At 41.2% G+C, this 17,292-nt stretch overlaps 1 protein-coding gene across 11 annotated transcripts in view; it reads left to right on the forward strand.

The window, feature by feature from the left end:
* Positions 1–17,292, forward strand: part of nav1b (neuron navigator 1b) — a 67,250-nt gene that overhangs the window by 43,900 nt on the left and 6,058 nt on the right. For 4 of the 11 annotated variants that reach the window (XM_027279081.1, XM_027279082.1, XM_027279089.1 and 1 more), the window contains 16 exons: positions 2,485–2,635; positions 3,917–4,217; positions 5,359–6,115; positions 6,737–7,153; positions 7,925–7,966; positions 8,066–8,226; positions 8,786–8,959; positions 9,468–9,520; positions 9,947–9,970; positions 10,460–10,537; positions 11,462–11,473; positions 12,765–12,848; positions 13,270–13,381; positions 13,499–13,620; positions 14,262–14,270; positions 14,690–14,868. In XM_027279081.1, coding sequence (XP_027134882.1) covers positions 2,485–2,635; positions 3,917–4,217; positions 5,359–6,115; positions 6,737–7,153; positions 7,925–7,966; positions 8,066–8,226; positions 8,786–8,959; positions 9,468–9,520; positions 9,947–9,970; positions 10,460–10,537; positions 11,462–11,473; positions 12,765–12,848; positions 13,270–13,381; positions 13,499–13,620; positions 14,262–14,270; positions 14,690–14,868 — 2,676 coding nt within the window. The remainder of the gene's footprint in view (positions 1–2,484; positions 2,636–3,916; positions 4,218–5,358; positions 6,116–6,736; positions 7,154–7,924; positions 7,967–8,065; positions 8,227–8,785; positions 8,960–9,467; positions 9,521–9,946; positions 9,971–10,459; positions 10,538–11,461; positions 11,474–12,764; positions 12,849–13,269; positions 13,382–13,498; positions 13,621–14,261; positions 14,271–14,689; positions 14,869–17,292) is intronic. The other 7 variants (XM_027279085.1, XM_027279090.1, XM_027279083.1 and 4 more) reach the window with 6 other exon arrangements.

Here is a 17,292-nt window from a genome sequence, read left to right on the forward strand (position 1 = left end):
CAGCTATCTGCATAATAGAGGATGTCTTCACCACTCACTCAGCCAAAGGCATGCACCCCAGGAGCCTCGTCTTTTGCTGTCCTTTTATGCAGAAAATTAAGTGCCAGGACTGCAAGATGCATTCCTCTCATATGTGCTACTTCATCTGTTTATATATATATATATAGCTAAGATAGGGTAGAGTATAAATCTCACCTTATTTCTCAGTAAAATGTCATGCTTTTTTTTTATTGTTCATATATCTTTGCAGTGAGGTCTTTGTGTGTTTTTAGTGATGCTGTCAGATCCAGGTCCAAGTCTGGACAGTGATTGTCTCGTACGCTGGACCAATCATGCTTCAGTCTTCTTAAATTAAAACATTTTCACAGCAACCCAACTCAAATAATAGCACAGACACACAAATCACAAGGGATTTTTGGAGTTGTGCCACAGAAAACAAAAAAGTTAATTGCCACCCTATGAATGAAGTATGCATGTACTCCCACCCCTCTCCCTGTCTGGATTTCACCTCTGGGAGCAGACAGTTTGGCTTGTAATATCAACAAGCTCTCAAGCCCTCCTGCCTCTTCTTATGCTGACATCCCTGAGGCGTTATTCATGGCTCCTCTGTCGCCCCTGACAGAGGTGGTATTGTTTAAACATACCACGGACATCTGGGCTTAATGTAAATCAAAATTATTCTCCTTATTGATGGTATGTGAGAACATTTCAAAATTCTCAAATCAACCATTAATCTAAGATTTTTTTTTCCCTCACCGCTCGTGTCAGACTTGGCCCCCTGAGGTCATTTATCTATCGCCGCAAAATGTTGCTTTTATGCACCAGAATGCTCAAAAACCAACGCAAAGTAAGCTTATCCTCTGTTTTACAACTGCAACTACAACTCAACTGCAGCCATGTGATTAAATCCAATTCTGAACGTGTATGGGCCATTTTTGTCTCCCTGTATTTTTCTATGCAATTCCATGTTCCATGCCTCTGTTAATTGCAGGCTCCAGAGCCACAAAGAGCATTTTCAGCTCAGTGGGGAAAGCAAAAGAAAGGGAAAAGAACTGATTCAGCTCGAGCAGTGAGTCAGCTTTTAAAGAGTCTTATTAATTTACCTTTTCCACTGTGCCACATTTTTGTTGCGCCAACATAAATTTGATTACCACCTGTGGTTGCCAGTAGTAATGATGGGGAACGTAATTATACAAATCTGAGTTGGACTCACATTTAGCTCTCTGGAGATATCATTTTTAAATTCAACAAGGCATTATTGCTCTTCTAAAGCGCACAAAAATGGTTTACTCTTCAATTTTAAACTCTCCTCAGACTCTGGATTGTTTTATCCTCCTGTGATGTTTTGTTTGACTGAGAGGCTGTACCTCTTGTTGAACTCTACACAGTGATCTGCATTTTAAATGTATTCAAATATGAATCCATTCACAGACCTGATGCCCAGTGAGCAGTTTTTCTGGGCTGCCCCTGCTGTCCGCACACGAGGGGCCAATCTGGCAGCATCTGTTTCAGGGCAAGGCAGGACTTCATTGTAGGGTGGAGGGAAAGGTCAGGGAGGGTTTAGAAGCCTGTCACTGTGATTTCCTCTCATCCTGCTTCTTTAGAGCATACCAGACTGCTTTCTAAACCCTGACCTGTCAGTCTTTATACTTTATATTCAGCATGATTTATCTGCACATCCTGTAAAGCGTTCCTTGAAGCTACAGTTGAAGATTGGAGTGTGTTTGGCCCCTGTTTAAAAACTGCTAGCTTTGCTGTCATGGTGATTTATTCAATTATGGTTAAGCCTATATTTTTTTAAAATCTCGAAACTCCAAACTGACCATTTTTATATTATGACTGCTCGTTATAAGTTTTCCAAATTAGTTGTGGTGGTTTGCTAAAAGCTTCTTTTACATTTGTGAAGTTTGTTAACTTTGAAAAACGATCCAATTTTTATGAAGAACACATTTATATTTTGATGATAATACAGTACATTAATGGTTCAAACAGGATATTTAGACAAATTGTTGCAGATTTTGGATTCATCAAAATAAATTAGTTACAGCCACCATTATGTATGTTGGGTCTTGCCAGTAAGCCAAATAGCTGTTATTTAAGTGCTTAAAATCAAAGTTATATGACAGACCACAAAATAAAACTTAAAAAGCTCTGGAACATGGACATTATGATTATGTTTATGATAGACTGTTAAAAAAAATCATACTTTATTTCATTCAAAGTTAAAGATCCACTCTTGAAGCACTCTTGGTCAACATATGGTCTGGAGCTCTGATGTACTGGTTGAATCAAAGCAGCTGCGCCATGTTGGAATTACCTGCTTGTTTGAGCATGTAGCCACCTCCAGAGACAGCTTACTGCACACAGATGGGCTTATCACTGTTGCTGCCAGCATTGTGTCCCTTTTAACAGATTTCTGCAGCTTTGTACATTTACTTGACAACAGCAAGTTTTATGCTGATGGGTCATCCTGTCTTGTTTCAGTTGGGACGAGAGCAGCTCCATCAGCAGTGGGCTCAGCGATGGCGATGGCGATGGCTCGGAAAACCTCAGTTCAGAGGAGTTCAACGCCAGCTCCTCCCTTAACTCCCTCCCGAGCACACCCCTGGGATCCAGACGCAACTCTTCTGTTATGGTGAGCTGAAATACTATACTCAACAGTCTGTGACACTGTTTTGCTCTCGTTTATCTTGTATTTTTCTTTTATAAAAGCGGTGCAAGCCTTCACTTGAAGCATTCGCAATGCTTCCCTCTGTGATTTATTTTGTATTGTCTCCTTTGTTTTGACAAGGCCACAAAAAGACACCACAGACCTTACCTCTGTCATTAAAATGAAACTAAAGAGAAATACAATCTGCCACAGTGCAATAAATCTTTGTGATGGCAGATCTCTGTTTGTACTCTTTAGAAAGTTGCATATAAACTTCCGGTAGTTCCACTGAGCCTTAAATCCCCTCTTTGCTCAAAAATATGCTTACTGTTACTTCACTTGAATGTTTGAGCGTCACTGTGCAGAATGATGTGCAGACCTCAACATTTAAGGGCTGCTTTCAGGTTCTATTGCTGTAGGTAGAAAGCTTCTCTGCAAGACATGCACGTATGAGTATGACTTTGTGACATCTAAGCCAATCGTGGTTCAATACTGTGTGCAAGAGTACGATGGTCATTTACCATACAAGTGGACAAGGAAAATACTGTTACTATATAAATAGGGGTGGCTCAACTGGTAGAGTGGGCTCCTCATGTACAACTGTCCTTTCAGTGACCCGGTTCTGACTCTAGCCTCCTTTGCTTGTGTGCCCATTGCTGTATTTACGTACATACCTTAAAACATGCCTAGAGGGGGATTTGATTAAACTTGTTTCGTGTTCACTTTTTACCTTGTCCACAGGTAAACATTTTGTCTTTTTGCTTACTTATATAATGCCCACTGGGAAGGAATAAACATTAGTGCCACTCAATGAGCCATCTGTCGCTCAACAGCACATTAAGAGGGTGCCAAGAAACAGCATGCCCAATTTTGTCCTCAGTACCACCCCCTCAAAGCACCGCATGATAGTTTTTCTATTACAGTGTAGCTGTCTTTTTTTTTGGTCCACTGCAGAGTACATCACAAAAATAAAGGCTTAGGTTCTCATCTTACATATTGTCTATTATTCTTTAATGTTTGGTTTTATCTCTCAGAGTGTTAAAATCCACAAGCATTTTTTTGTTTGTTTTTTGTTTTCCTTCCTTTGTCTTCCTCTGTGGTTTTCTTTAATCCGCTCGGGGCATATCAGTTTGTCTCTCCCTCCTACCCACTGGAATGCAGCTGAGATGAGACAAAGATTGCAGCGAACAGTCAATTCCATAGATAACACAGACCATGACTGATGGTTCCCCACACTGTGCCTCTTCCCTTCCTCTCTCTCTCCAGCTCCGCACTGATGCGGAGAAGCGCTCCCTGGTGGAAAGTGGACTTTCTTGGTACAGCGAGGATGGTAAAGCCAGCCACAAGCTCAATAGTTGCAGTTATGACACGGGGAGTCTCAAGACAGAGGCCCCAAGCAAGTGGAGAAAGAAGCCTCCAAGTCTCAGTGAAGATTCAGGGGGGAAAGGAGAGCTGAAGAAGCCTCAAAGTTTGGGTCAACCAGGCAGTTTCAAGAAAGGTCGTAATCCTCCTGTAGGCGTGACTTCCCCCATCACCCATACTTCTCAGAGCACATTGAAAGTTGCAGGTGAGATCTAATTTTTCATCTCTATGTTTTGATCTCAGCAGCTCCTGTTCGTCTTCAATAGGAATTTGGTGCATCACTGCTGTTAACTTGTTTTAACTGAAATTTATGACATCCATTATCTCTTTTTTGTATGCTGAATCCAAATGTAAAACAGAGGCTGTTTGTAGCGCAGCCAAGGCAAATATCTGGTTGGTGTCAAAAGCGTGAGCCAGGTTTTGATTTTGTAGCACAGCACAGTATACTAAAGGGGGAAAAATGCACCATGAAATCCAATTCATTGAAAACAAAAAATCTCAGTTTAAAGGTTAGAGCCATGTTTCTGTTATTATCTGTCTGCAGAGACACAGTGTCTGCCTCTGCAACAATGCCTCTACAAGGATTTAATCCCCTACAAAACAAACCATAATTAAATGTTTTTTAACATAATTATGTTAAAATGGATTTCTAATACTAACAATTATTTTGTTTTAATTTCCTCAACTTTAAACACAAGTAGGTAAGATCTGGTTGTATGGTTTGTAAGAGGGAAAGAAATCTCTTGGTGGATGCATTTAAGGCTTAGAGAATGCCTAATGTTACCCTTTGACCTTTATCTTTTAATGGATCCTTCAATCTCCACCTACAGTATGTACTAGTTCTCCTGTGCTATGCTTTACTCTAATGATTCATGTAGATCAGATTTTGATGACTGATTGTATCACTTGGTTATGTTATGTGGAATTTTGCATTAGGCCCTTTTAAGTCAGTCAGTTGGTGAGTCACATTCAACATTATGGGCACATGAAAGCTCTCAAAGTAAATACAGATGTTTCTTGCTTATGTTTTATCTCAGCTGTAATGGCTGGAATGACATGTACATTTACTTTCATGTGAAGGTGTCTCATTAGTGACAAATGAGGATGACAGTGCTAATTATCCATTTCAGTTTCTGTCCATTAAATGTGGTTGTTGTAATTTTTGTCTGCCCAGGTTTACTAGTTTTACTGTCCTGTCAACCCATCCAGTCTCTCTGAAGAAGCGTATTCAAGTCAGGGTCTACAGAGCAAACGGAGCAGCCCAAACACTCTTGCTGTTCCATATAATTGTTATTAAAATTGCCATAATGTTGTTATTCATCTGTACAATTTCTCTGTTTATATAGCACCTAAAAGTGAGAGGCCACTGGACAAATCCAAGATTTCCATCAAAACTGCTGGTCTACAGCGATCTCGTTCAGATGCTGGCAGGGATCATCATCATGGAGAGCACCGCAAGCCCCCGTCAGGTTTAGTTAAACCCACTGCTGGAGCCTCCTTTGGCTACAAGAAACCACCAACAGCCACCGGTACCGCCACTGTTATGACAGCAGGGGGAGCCACCATCTCCAGTGGCTCCGCTACTGTGGGGAAAACCCCCAAGTCATCCGGTATCCCTGTGAAGCCTGTGGGAGGAGGAACGCCCTCAGGTCGAAAGAACAGTTTTGATGCCAGCAGTGAGCAGAGCTTCCTGGGGCCAAATGCCCGAAACAGCATACAGTACCGCAGCCTGCCTCGACCGGCCAAATCGAGCACGCTCAGTGTGATTGGTCGCCCTGCACCTCGGCTTGTCAGCGGTACCATTGACCCCAGTCTGTTGAGTCTGAAACCTGTGCCCATGGCATCCACAGGCCCCAGAGTTAAAGAGCCTAGTAGCTGCAGCAGTAAAAGCGCTAATCGAACAAGCACAGGCCCAGTGAACCAGACTGACCGAGAGAAGGAGAAGGAGAGAGCCAAAGCCAAGGCTGTGGGTGCTGACATAGACTGTGGTTCTCTGAAGGGAGAAGAGACTCAGTCCACGGGAGAGTCAGCTATGAAACTACACGGCCTGAGACGGACCAGCAGCAGCAAATACCCTGAACTGTCCTCACCCACCACACCAAGGTGTCTCATTTAAATATTACTTTAAATGGTTGGTTCACCCAAATCATAAAAAATACACATCTGACCAGACTGACTAGGGGTGTTTCTTTTCCCTGTTTTTTATTTTTATTTTCTGGTGGTTTCTAGCCATGCAGGTACAGTAACTGGTTTATTATGCTCAGGAATTTACTGCTCCCCAAGACACCACCATCATCACCACCACCACCACAGCACAATGAAAGTACATGATTGAAAATTGACATCTTAATAAATTCAACAGCAATATCTCTTTCCACACTTCCTCTAAATAATCCACAGAGCTCGCTATGAACAGTTTTTAATGGAGCTACTTTCTACCAAAAACAGGGTGGTCAATATTTTTTTCCCCTTTAGATTAATGTTGCTGTTGAAATTTAGCGGTATAAATCTCAACCCCCAATTATCTGCCTGGATATACATTGCTAGCGAGTTAGAAAAAGAACTCAACAGAATACAAATCATGTACGTGCATTGGTCCAGGGAAGACTTGTCATACAACTATAATTGCAAATTTCATAATTATATATAATGAGTTGTTTTGAATATCATGTCTCAGGGATTCCTCCTATTTTTATAACATCTTCTTTTGTCCCTGATCTCTAGGATGCTGAACACTAAGTCTCTGGGTCGCACTCCCAACTTGGCTCTCTTGGACAAAGTCAACTCCAACAGTCTTGATTCCTGTGTGACCATCCAGGACCTCCCGCCCAAAGTCCCCCCATATTCCAAGCTACAAGACTTGGCTGGTTCCCACACCTCTGCCCGCCTCACCCCCAGCCCGGCGCCTGTGCTCCATATCGATTCCCCCGGCTCCTATACCAGTGACAGCCTGAGTCTGAGTGGATCACCGCTGCTCTACCCCAAGCTGTCTGGCATGCACCGCAGCATGGAGTCCCTGCCCCTCCAGATGAGCGTGCCCTCCAGTTCTAGGTTTGTCAAAACTGAGATGCATGAGAAGGAAGAGAGGGGTGCAGGAACCTGGGGAGCCGGAAGTAGGACATCCCTCAACCTAACAGATAGGTATGTTTCATCTGGTATCAGTGGTATCACATGTCCATTGTGCCTGTCCACTGTTTCCTTTGTCCTCAGTATATGTTGTTGGTTTGACTCTGAAAAAGGTATGGAAATATAACTTTACTGCTTGGGATGGGAAAACAATGTACAAAATGTAGTTGTTTGAAGCTCAATAGTCAATAGTGTAATAATTTCTGTTGGGAACCAACAACCTCTGTCAACAACACAAGAAATAAAATAAGACTCCTAATTCCCCCTCCCCTGCATGGGATGTAAAAGAAAAGAGCACATATGTTATTCACACTTACTTGAATAAAACTAAACTGGCCACTTTTCCATCTTCCCATGAACCAGTATTGGTGAAAGCAGCATTTATCATGGCAGGTGATAGTGTGTGAAACATAATTCACAATAACTGTTTTAGTTTGAAGACATCCAACATTTGGCAATGAGTTTCTTGGCAGCAGACACACCAGTAACCATATTTTATGTGTTTTTTCCTTGAGTGGAAACTCTGATGTGTCATTTAGAAGATGAAGGGTTGGATCCAGCAGAAGATTTCTGTTTGTCAAGGTGGAGATAAATTATTTCCTGCCAAAGGACTGTATTTTTAGGCAATACCATGCTGTGTGTATGAAAGTGTGCCATATGGGCTACATGTACAAAAAGGATTAAAAGATAAACCCATGAGATACCTCGGGTGTTAGGCAGGTCTTAGGATTTATCCAAAATGACTGTTACTGTCCTTTAATAATGTTTTAATTCTCTTCTTTGCAGCTTGCAAACAGACAGAAACACTTTGCCAAAGAAAGGCTTAGAGTACGTATAAACAATTACTGTCCAAGCATCCATTTTAAATCTCACGCTGTGATGTGTCTTCCCTGTTTGAAGTTTAAAACCGCCTCTCTTTTTTCTCAGACGCTATGGCTCAAGCCTGTCAGAGAGTGAAGGAAGCAAACCAGGCAGGCGCCACTCCCACACCATAGTCAGTATGACAGAGAGCGATAGCCCCCCTCAGCTGCCTTCACCCACCCGCCCTCTCTACCCCTCCTCCAGCAAGGCTCCTCTCACCAACGTGGGTGAGTCTGCTTGCTCCATTTGGCTGCCAAGTTCTAAAAACGCTCACAGTTTGAGCTTTGAAAGTAATGAGGCTTAAGATCTTTGATAAGCCATGCATTTTATCGTTGTTTATTATTGTGGACAGCGGTATTAAGTTCACACTGAGAAGAAAGCCCTGCTTAGCTTTTACAATTAAGAAGTGTTGTCACAAGTTGTCAATTATAGATTCAGTCACGTCTGAATTATGTGTGTATGTATGTTATTATTATTATAGTGTGGTATCATATTTGACTGTTTTATGTTTTACTATTTCATATCTATACACGTTTAGACTTTAAGTTTAAGTCGTCTAAGTCTGAAATATGCTGAAGATGGAGGCAATAGGGGGTCAACCCAGGCTATATTTATACCTTTGACTGTTGTGGAACCGTAGTGTTGCCTTTCACTGAGTCATCAGAATAGGGGTGCTATACCAAGGTGTACTGTATGTGTGTGTGGGTGTGTTTCTCTGCAACACTGCATCCTACAGTTTTATCCGTGCCACTCACTGTCTTCCCTAACCTCTCTATTTCATGATAGTTGCCCCAATTTCTAGTGGCACCCCGAGGATATCGCGCTCAAACAGCATTGGCCCTCCGAGTGAATCAGCCTGTGATCTCTATGGATCCTCCCCCCTGGGCAGCAGTATGTCCCTGGCTGATCGGCCAAAAAGTATGATGCGGTGTGGGTCTTTCCGTGAACCAGGAGAAGATGGTGAGCCTGCTCAGCTGGCCTCTCTGCAGGGGAGCTGCTCAACACACCCTCAAATTAAACAAAGCTGCCTGCTCGTACAGCACGCAATCTGTTGGGCAAAATGTCAGGACATTTGTTTTCATGAAACATTAAGACAAGTGGGCCTCCATTTTAGATTAGTAGTTATATAAGGACATAAAGGCAAACTGTGATCCAATGTAAACTGAGAGATCCTCCACCAGTAATTGGAACTCACTTTCACTCTCAGATAAGTGGCCTTTTAATACACATTTCAGCCTTAGACTCATTCTTAATGTATTTCTATGCAAAAGGTGTGTCACAAACAAATTAAAAATAAAAATTAAGCAGCTATTTTAATTATAGTCAGAGTGAAAGTGAGATGTTATATTGTCTTAAGGGATGTCAGTAATAGTAGATAGTTTTAAATACCTGATTAGCCTAGAAATATTTTAAAATTGCCTTAATTAAAACTTAATATTAAGTCAGATCTCTACCTTTCCTGTTTCAGTGCACGGCTCTGTACTGTCTTTGGCATCCAACGCTTCATCCAACTATTCCTCGGTGAGTGCACGCAGTCATAATATGTACTTAAGCTGAAGTTTAATGATTTGTGACTTCATAGACACATTGTCCTAACTTTCAGAAAAAGGAGTGATCATTCAGAAAGCACAAAGTCATTTTCCCTATTAGAGCCAAAACAGACAAAGTGCCTTAATCATAATGATTCATGGACTTTTTTGACATGCAGGAGAACCTGATATGCATTATAATAAAGCCCTAGTTGCCTACAAACGTCTTATTGAGATTAAATTCTGTCATTTGACAACTATTCGCTTCCTGTTTCATATTTGTATTTCACCATTTTTGGCTCAATAAAACTTGAGTCATGTCCCTGTTACTGTGGATAAGTAGCTTTCATAACTGCCCCTGAAGTTAATGCTCTCCCTTATCGTTGTTTATTATTTGTTTTCACCATGCCTTCTTTAGAATGAGGAGAGGATACAAGGAGAGGTAAGGCCAATGTGCCATGACTCTTCAGCTCACATTGTGTCTTTGCTCTGCATCATCTGTCAGTCATATCCTGTTGAAACCAGTCCATTTATCAGATTGTGTTATCAGTGCTCAGTGAAGTCTGTGACCACCACCGGATCTCTTCCCCCAGAGCTCATAACCCAGTTCATTTTGTGTTATCTCTAATATTCTTCTTTCTTTAGCACCATCTGCTAACATTTAATAAAGACATTGTCAGACCTCATAAAATTCCATGAGTGCATGAAAAAAAGTGGCAAAATCTATCGTCATCCCTTGATTAAACAGCTTCTGTTGGTTCAGAGTGTATTTACTTTACATTTGGGTTTCTGTTGTGGAGCATTAACTTTCATATTTTCTTCTATCTATATTTATATCATAAAATTTGTATGAATAAACAGTCTATCTTTGGCTGGGGTACTGTAATACATTGCCCATACTCCAGGGGCTTAATTTTCAATTTGTCCACAGCAAATCCGCAAGTTGAGGCGAGAGCTGGAGTCCTCCCAGGAAAAGGTTGCCGACTTGACCATGCAGCTTTCTGCCAATGTACGTATAATTACATCTCCTACAAGTCCTTGAGTTTGTATCCCACAACCAATCAAGATATAGACACCCTCATGACCAGGTGTATCTAATATCTGTCCTGCATTTCTGTGAGGGTGAGATGTAGGGAAAATATGGTGTCAATCCATCCTCACTTAAGAAAGTAAGGACTCTGGATGCCGAGGCATAACTCTGGCCTGTCTGCTTTGCAGGGGGTAAGGATAGCTAGCCATATGATATCAAGGATTTACCAGCGTACCCAGCACTTAGGGATTTTTTAAATGATATTTTTGAGCATTTGATGCTTTTATTTGATAGCCAACAGTGGGGAGACGAAAGGAAACAAAGCAAGAACAACGTGCAAAAAAGATCCCCAGCTGTGGTTCATGGTCAGCACCATAACTGCTAACCCACTATGTTTCCAGTTCTCTCACCGCCACTCACATCTTTCCACTGTCACTGTAATCCTTCAGCTCTGCAATCTTGACACCGGTTTAACCTTAATTCAAAACTTGCTTGAACCAGCTGAGGAATGTTCCACCCTTGCTTCTTCTTCTGCAGTATGTTGATGCTGCCTCTTTGAATCATGCTCAACTTTTACTTTAACACCACATCCACCAAACCACTGATCCTGATCTAATAATAGACAACCAGTATGGACTACAGTCTCCTATTGCACTTTATCCACTGCCTCTGCTAAACTATCAACTAACCTGAATGTTTTGAACACACTACGTGACTGCTGAAACCTTTCTATGTGTATGTGTGTGTGCGTCTTTGTATATATGTTTTTACTGTATAAGAAGTCAATCCCACGCCTAATGCTACTGTCCCTTTCTTTTACGTTCTTGGCTGTATTGGTGGCTGGACTCACTGCTGCCCCCTGTCTGCCTCCCGCTGACCCGCACCTCTGGATGCTGGGTGTAGCAGCTAGGCCAGGTTTGTTGGACCGTTGCTTCGAGCGCGCTCTCTGTCGCTTCTGCATGATTCTGAGTGGACATCAAGCTGATGAGTTGCTGTCATCTGACATCTCTGTTGGGCTTGCTGTGTGGCACGGCGGATCTCATCACCCATAGTCGCTTGAAGCATATTGACGATGACTGAAACTAATTATTTAGTTATTTATTTATATATCTATTCATTTGTCAACTATTTTTTTTCAATTAATCAGTTGGCTTTTAAACTGTCAGAACAAAGTGAACATGGTCAGCATAATTTCCTAGAGCCCGAATTGGTGCTTTCATATATTCTTATTTTGTCTGACCAGCAGTCCAGAGATACTCATGCTCATTAGATTAATTCCGTACACGATTAAACAATTATCAAAATGATCTCAACAGCAATTTCTGAATGTTTCTGGTAGCTTTCTTAGATTTGAAGGCAAATAAGATATCACACATATACAGTACTAATATTTGGGATACAGCTTATAGACTAGAGAAACAAAAGGACTTTCTTGTGATGTAACACTCTTTTAGTGACCTTATTGGAGGTTTGCTGTTCATGTAAGGTGAACGGCTGACTGCATTTTATTGAGTCGTTACAATTGTTACTACTCTGTCGGGCTTGTTCATAGGAGGTGAATAACATAATTTACAGCAGCAGAGTTTTCTATTATTAAATAAATGTGACCCCAAAGAATTTCCTGAGCAAGGCACCAAGGCAACAAAAAGAAATTAAGGAAGGAATGACAGGCTGGGCAAATGTAACAAAAAGGAAGAACACACCTTCAGAACAGCAACACAATGGGCTGTCAGACCTGTGTGATCTCCATAAACTACCAAACCAAAAGAAATAACTAAACCTAACAGAAATGAAGCCATAAAAGAGGACTCACCATTGCCAGAACTTTTTAAATCCTAATGGTGATGGTGTCAGCGATAGATTTGAGACGATATTTAATATCTAAACACACCGTAACACACCAGAAATGATGTGTGACATCAGACATGTTACATGAGGTTGATGAGATTTGTCCTCCAGTGCCCCACCACTGCCCTCTCTCACCACCATTGCCTAACGTCCTCTTTCATCTCTGACATCATCCACAGCTGTCCACTACTCCATCCCCTCCCTCCTCTCCCAGCAGACGGAGAAAGCCATTTGCTTGATGTGGTGTGAGCGTGTGAGGCTGCAGATTGATTTAATGCAGCCAGTGACTCATACCTGTCTGCTGTTTCAATCCCCACCTCTTCTCTATCCCTGTCTACCTCTGTGTGCTCCTCTAAAGGCTAATCTGGTAGCAGCATTTGAGCAGAGTCTGGCGTTGATGACGGCACGCCTCCAGACCCTGTCGACCTCCTCGGAGCAAAAGGTATCCTGATGATATCATGATGGCGATTAATGTCACTTGTATAAGGAAAGGTGAATAGAAAAGGCCATGACCTTTAAAGAAACAAGGCATTACAAGGCAAAGGTGAATATCTTGTTAAAGATATTATGTCAGCTACATATTGGACAAATACATGGTTATGAAAAACTATTAGTTGATCATGGTTCACATTCTATCAGTGTCTAGCTTCTGTCAAGTTAACAAGTGACATAGATGTTCTGGAAATGAGATGTGGGTCAGAGGTTTGAATGACAGGATTTCCAGGTTGTCACCAGCCACTCAACATAACGTGCCATCCTTCTTGAAAGCGGATAGACATTCCACAATGCTCAGTTCAGAAGAATCTTGGTTCAGTTACCGGCCTCTACACTAACATGTGCATATCGATATTTTCCCTCTTTAGGAGTCTGAGCTCACTGACCTGAAGGATACCATCGAGATTCTGAAGGTCAAAAATACAGAGGCCCAAGAAATCATTCATGGAGCTCTCAGTAATCCGGACATCACACCTAAAGGTAGAAAATATGATGGGATTATATGTTATGATTATGATCCAAAGCACATGTAAAGATTAAGATTTCAAAAATGTCTCTTCCCATATTTAAGGTGCTCTCTTTTCTCCTGATATTTAGAACTGCTGATTAATCGTCAGAACTCTTCAGAAAGCATCTCGAGCCTCACCAGCACCACCAGCCACTCTAGTATGGGTAGTCTTAAAGAGCAGGAGGCCAAAAAGAAGAAGAAGAAGAGTTGGGTGAGTACACACTGATTAGACATTTCTGTCAAGCATATGAGTTTGTCAGTCAATGACAAATTAGTTTTAAGTTAATTAGAGAAACGGATGTTTACAACATCAGGAGTCTCAACATACTGTCCTAGGAGAGAGTGTGTGTGGTTTATGAATCAGGTGTTTTCTTTAAATTACTCAAGAAAGATGATAGAAACCAAATCTTAGGCACTGAATTGTACACGTTACATAGTCTGGGCTTGTAATTCATCAAACTTTGGTGGTTGTCTTGATTAGCCCTGAAATATCACATTTAAAGATTCAAAAGATTTTCCTGACCATATGTCCAGTGGAATGAAGGTTTGTGTGACAGAAACATATATAATAATATTAAAAGGGATAGAAAGGATGGGATAGAAATTCAAAGCTGAAAAATGATGTGTCTGATGAAATGATACATTTGCATTGGCCCAGTGTGGAGGTGAGCTGTGGACTAATATCAGTATTTATTGGGATGTATTTGATCAGAAAAAAAAGAAAGTCAGTCAGCCGCTGTCCTAGTTTGTTCTCCTGCATGTGTGCGTGTGATTCTCCTCCTATCTTGTTCCAAATCTGTTATTAAGTATGACTCTGGTCTCTCCCATATGCTGCCCTGCTTTTTATTTTAGGTCTTTGAGGTGAGTGATGTTGCTACAGTAAATAAAACACATACCCCCACCCCTTTTCCAGTCCTGCATGCACTTTATGAGTCACACTTGTTTGAAAACTTTCTGTCGTACACATCTTTCTAAACTTACATCAAAGAATCATTTTGTACCATGTTTTGATCGTGTTAAATTATGAAATTACATTACAGAATCATGGTTTTATGAACGGAGGTAATGTGCATGTCATTAAATAACTCTGTAGACATGAATATTACTGCGGTAGACACCAAGTTAGGGTTTGGACATTTTATATCTGCCAGCTGTAAGAACAAAGTGTAGATGACAACTCGCCGTGGAAAACAAGGCTCATCTGATACAAGCTGCTTTATACTCAGGAGCAGTTTTTAGATGTATCATTTATACCAGTGTCATATTTCTTCTCTGTGCAGTTACGCAGTTCTTTCAACAAGGCCTTTAGTAAAAAGGGCTCCAAGCCGTCAGGGCCATATGCTGACATTGAGGAAATTGCTACCCCAGAATCCTCTGCACCTTCCTCCCCCAAAGTCCACCATGACGTAGGCAACCCCCCATCGTCAATGAAATCCTCAACCTCTGCATCATCATCAGGGTAAACCGCTCCCTGCAATGATATAATGATATATATTATATATATGATATATATTGATATATAGTGATATATATTGATATATATATGAAATATTTTGAATTACATTATACTATATGAATAAATTTGATGTTGATGTGAATATGTCGTAGATTACAGAACTCTGAATAATATACGGCATAATAATAATAAAATAATAATAATAATAATAATAATAAATAATAATAATAATAATATAATAACTGTTTGCACAGTTAATGTATAAATATTTATTTTCAAGAAAATACTAGTTTTGATTTATTGGTGCTCTAAAAATATTCATTGCTAACTACACAGATCTCTAATGTAATTTATTCTGAATATCTCCAGACCTGTGAAGGAGGCGAGGTGGCAGATGACAAAGTTGTATCAGAACTGCGTACAGAGCTGGGGGGAAGGAGCGCAAACTGACAGACATCCGCCTGGAGGCTCTAAGCTCTGCCCATCACCTGGAGCAGCTGCAGGACGCTATGACCAACATGCAGGTACATGTGCTTTTCATTATTTCTACTTATCTCTCAGTCCTGGAGTGGGTAAAGGTCATTTAGATAGCGATGATCCTTCAACAATGTCTGCAAATATTTGGAGGAGAACAATGTTAGTTTACAGTTTGCATATTTTAAAAAATCTTTAATTAAATGCATGGTTTATTGGTGTCTGGCTTGAATACATACCGTTTCTATCTACAATCTGATTTATTTCAGTTGATGTCTAATGTATGTATGCTGTTGTGGGTGTAATCTGCCAAGCCTAACCTGCCATCTTACCTTAGTATAAGAATCTCACCGATTTATGAAAATTGTATTATTTTGTGCCATATTTATCTGTAGAGGACAGTGGAGAACCTGAAGGCTGAGAACGACCACGAAGACAGGAACTCTGTCCCCTGTCCATCTCCTGGTCCCTCCAGCTCTGTGTCCCAGCCCTCAGGTCTCACTGCTCTGGGGAGTTCATCACCTCGTCAGTCAGTAGCCATGCCCATGCCCAAAAGCTACAGCAGGGGGCTGAGTGAGGGCAGCTCAGGTATAGTCAGTCTCTGACATGTTGTCCTCTGCTTTATTTTGCAGGTCAAATGCCCATATAAAATATAAAAGCATGGCTCTCTAACTTGTATCACATGCTACATGATCTTCTTTTTTTTTGTTTCTGTCTTCTTTTTTTAACGTACCACTCGACAGATGTCCACTCCACAGATTCTCTCAGTCTTTCCACACAGCGGATGATCACCGTGTTAGGGTGGTGGTGTGGTTGCAGATTTGCACGTCTTCAAAGATGTAAGTATGCCGTTTCTCTTCTGCCCTAATACAGACCAATAAACATAATTTATCCTTGTATCACCTGTTTGCTGCTCTCTGTGTCAACAGGAGGTTAAGCAGCAGGATTTCTTTGTCGGCACTGTGAGGGTGAATGGCAGAAGGGACTGGCCCATGCTGGATTCAGCTGTCAGCCAAGCTTTCAAGGTGAGTCGCCTTCTTCTGACAACTTCATTCAATGTGACCTGCCGAGAATGAATGTTCAGTTTGCATAAAGCATGTTGTCATTTGTGATGCAGCTGCCACATTAAATTTAGGATATAATATTTCAGCCACAGCCATAGCCACAGAAATAGCCTTCGGAGTCACGTTGAACTTCTGGTTTTATGGACAAAAGTAGTGAAAGAGGTATTTTAATTTAATACCACAGGCTGGCAGGTCATCTAACCAGATCATCCAGGCCTTGCTGGTCTAATTTGTAGTATGTTGGGTGTCCAATAAAACCAAAGCACATGAGCAGGAGCTGTAATTCCCATGTACAGAACGTGTACTATGACCTTTTTACAAGTATTGGAAGTTAGCTCGAAAGCCACCAGGGGCACTGTCTGTCTGCAACTACTAAAACCTATAACACATACACTTACATCTCTGTTTTCTGTTCTGTTTCTTCTTCCAGGTGTACATAGCCAAAGTGGACCCACTTCCAGTCTGGGCCGTCTACAGACTCCATCATAGTTACAGTATGGGCCACATTAAGAGAGTGCTAGAGGAGAAGCTCCAGAGACACAGCCCTCTCGCTGCTGTCCCGAGGCCCCAATGGCATCACAGTGGCTCTGAAAGGTCGGTGACGAAACGTGACCTAATAACTGTGACATACAAAATGATGCATCAGGTTCAAGATTTACAGATTTGGGAGAAAGACATCATAAAGCACTGATTTAATTCTAACTACAGTCCTGGCTCAAAGACATTGTTTTATAAAATAAATACAAAGGAAATCATAATTTTGGCTAATGAGATAAACTTCAGCCTTTTGGAGTCAGTCCACCTTCATTTTCATTGTCATCCTCCGATTCAGAAACCAAAAATCTTTGATTGAAAGCCATGTCCACACACATATGATGGATCTGAGGCA

Source organism: Larimichthys crocea, chromosome VI, assembly GCF_000972845.2.
Source record: "Larimichthys crocea isolate SSNF chromosome VI, L_crocea_2.0, whole genome shotgun sequence".
NCBI classification, from domain to species: domain Eukaryota; kingdom Metazoa; phylum Chordata; class Actinopteri; family Sciaenidae; genus Larimichthys; species Larimichthys crocea.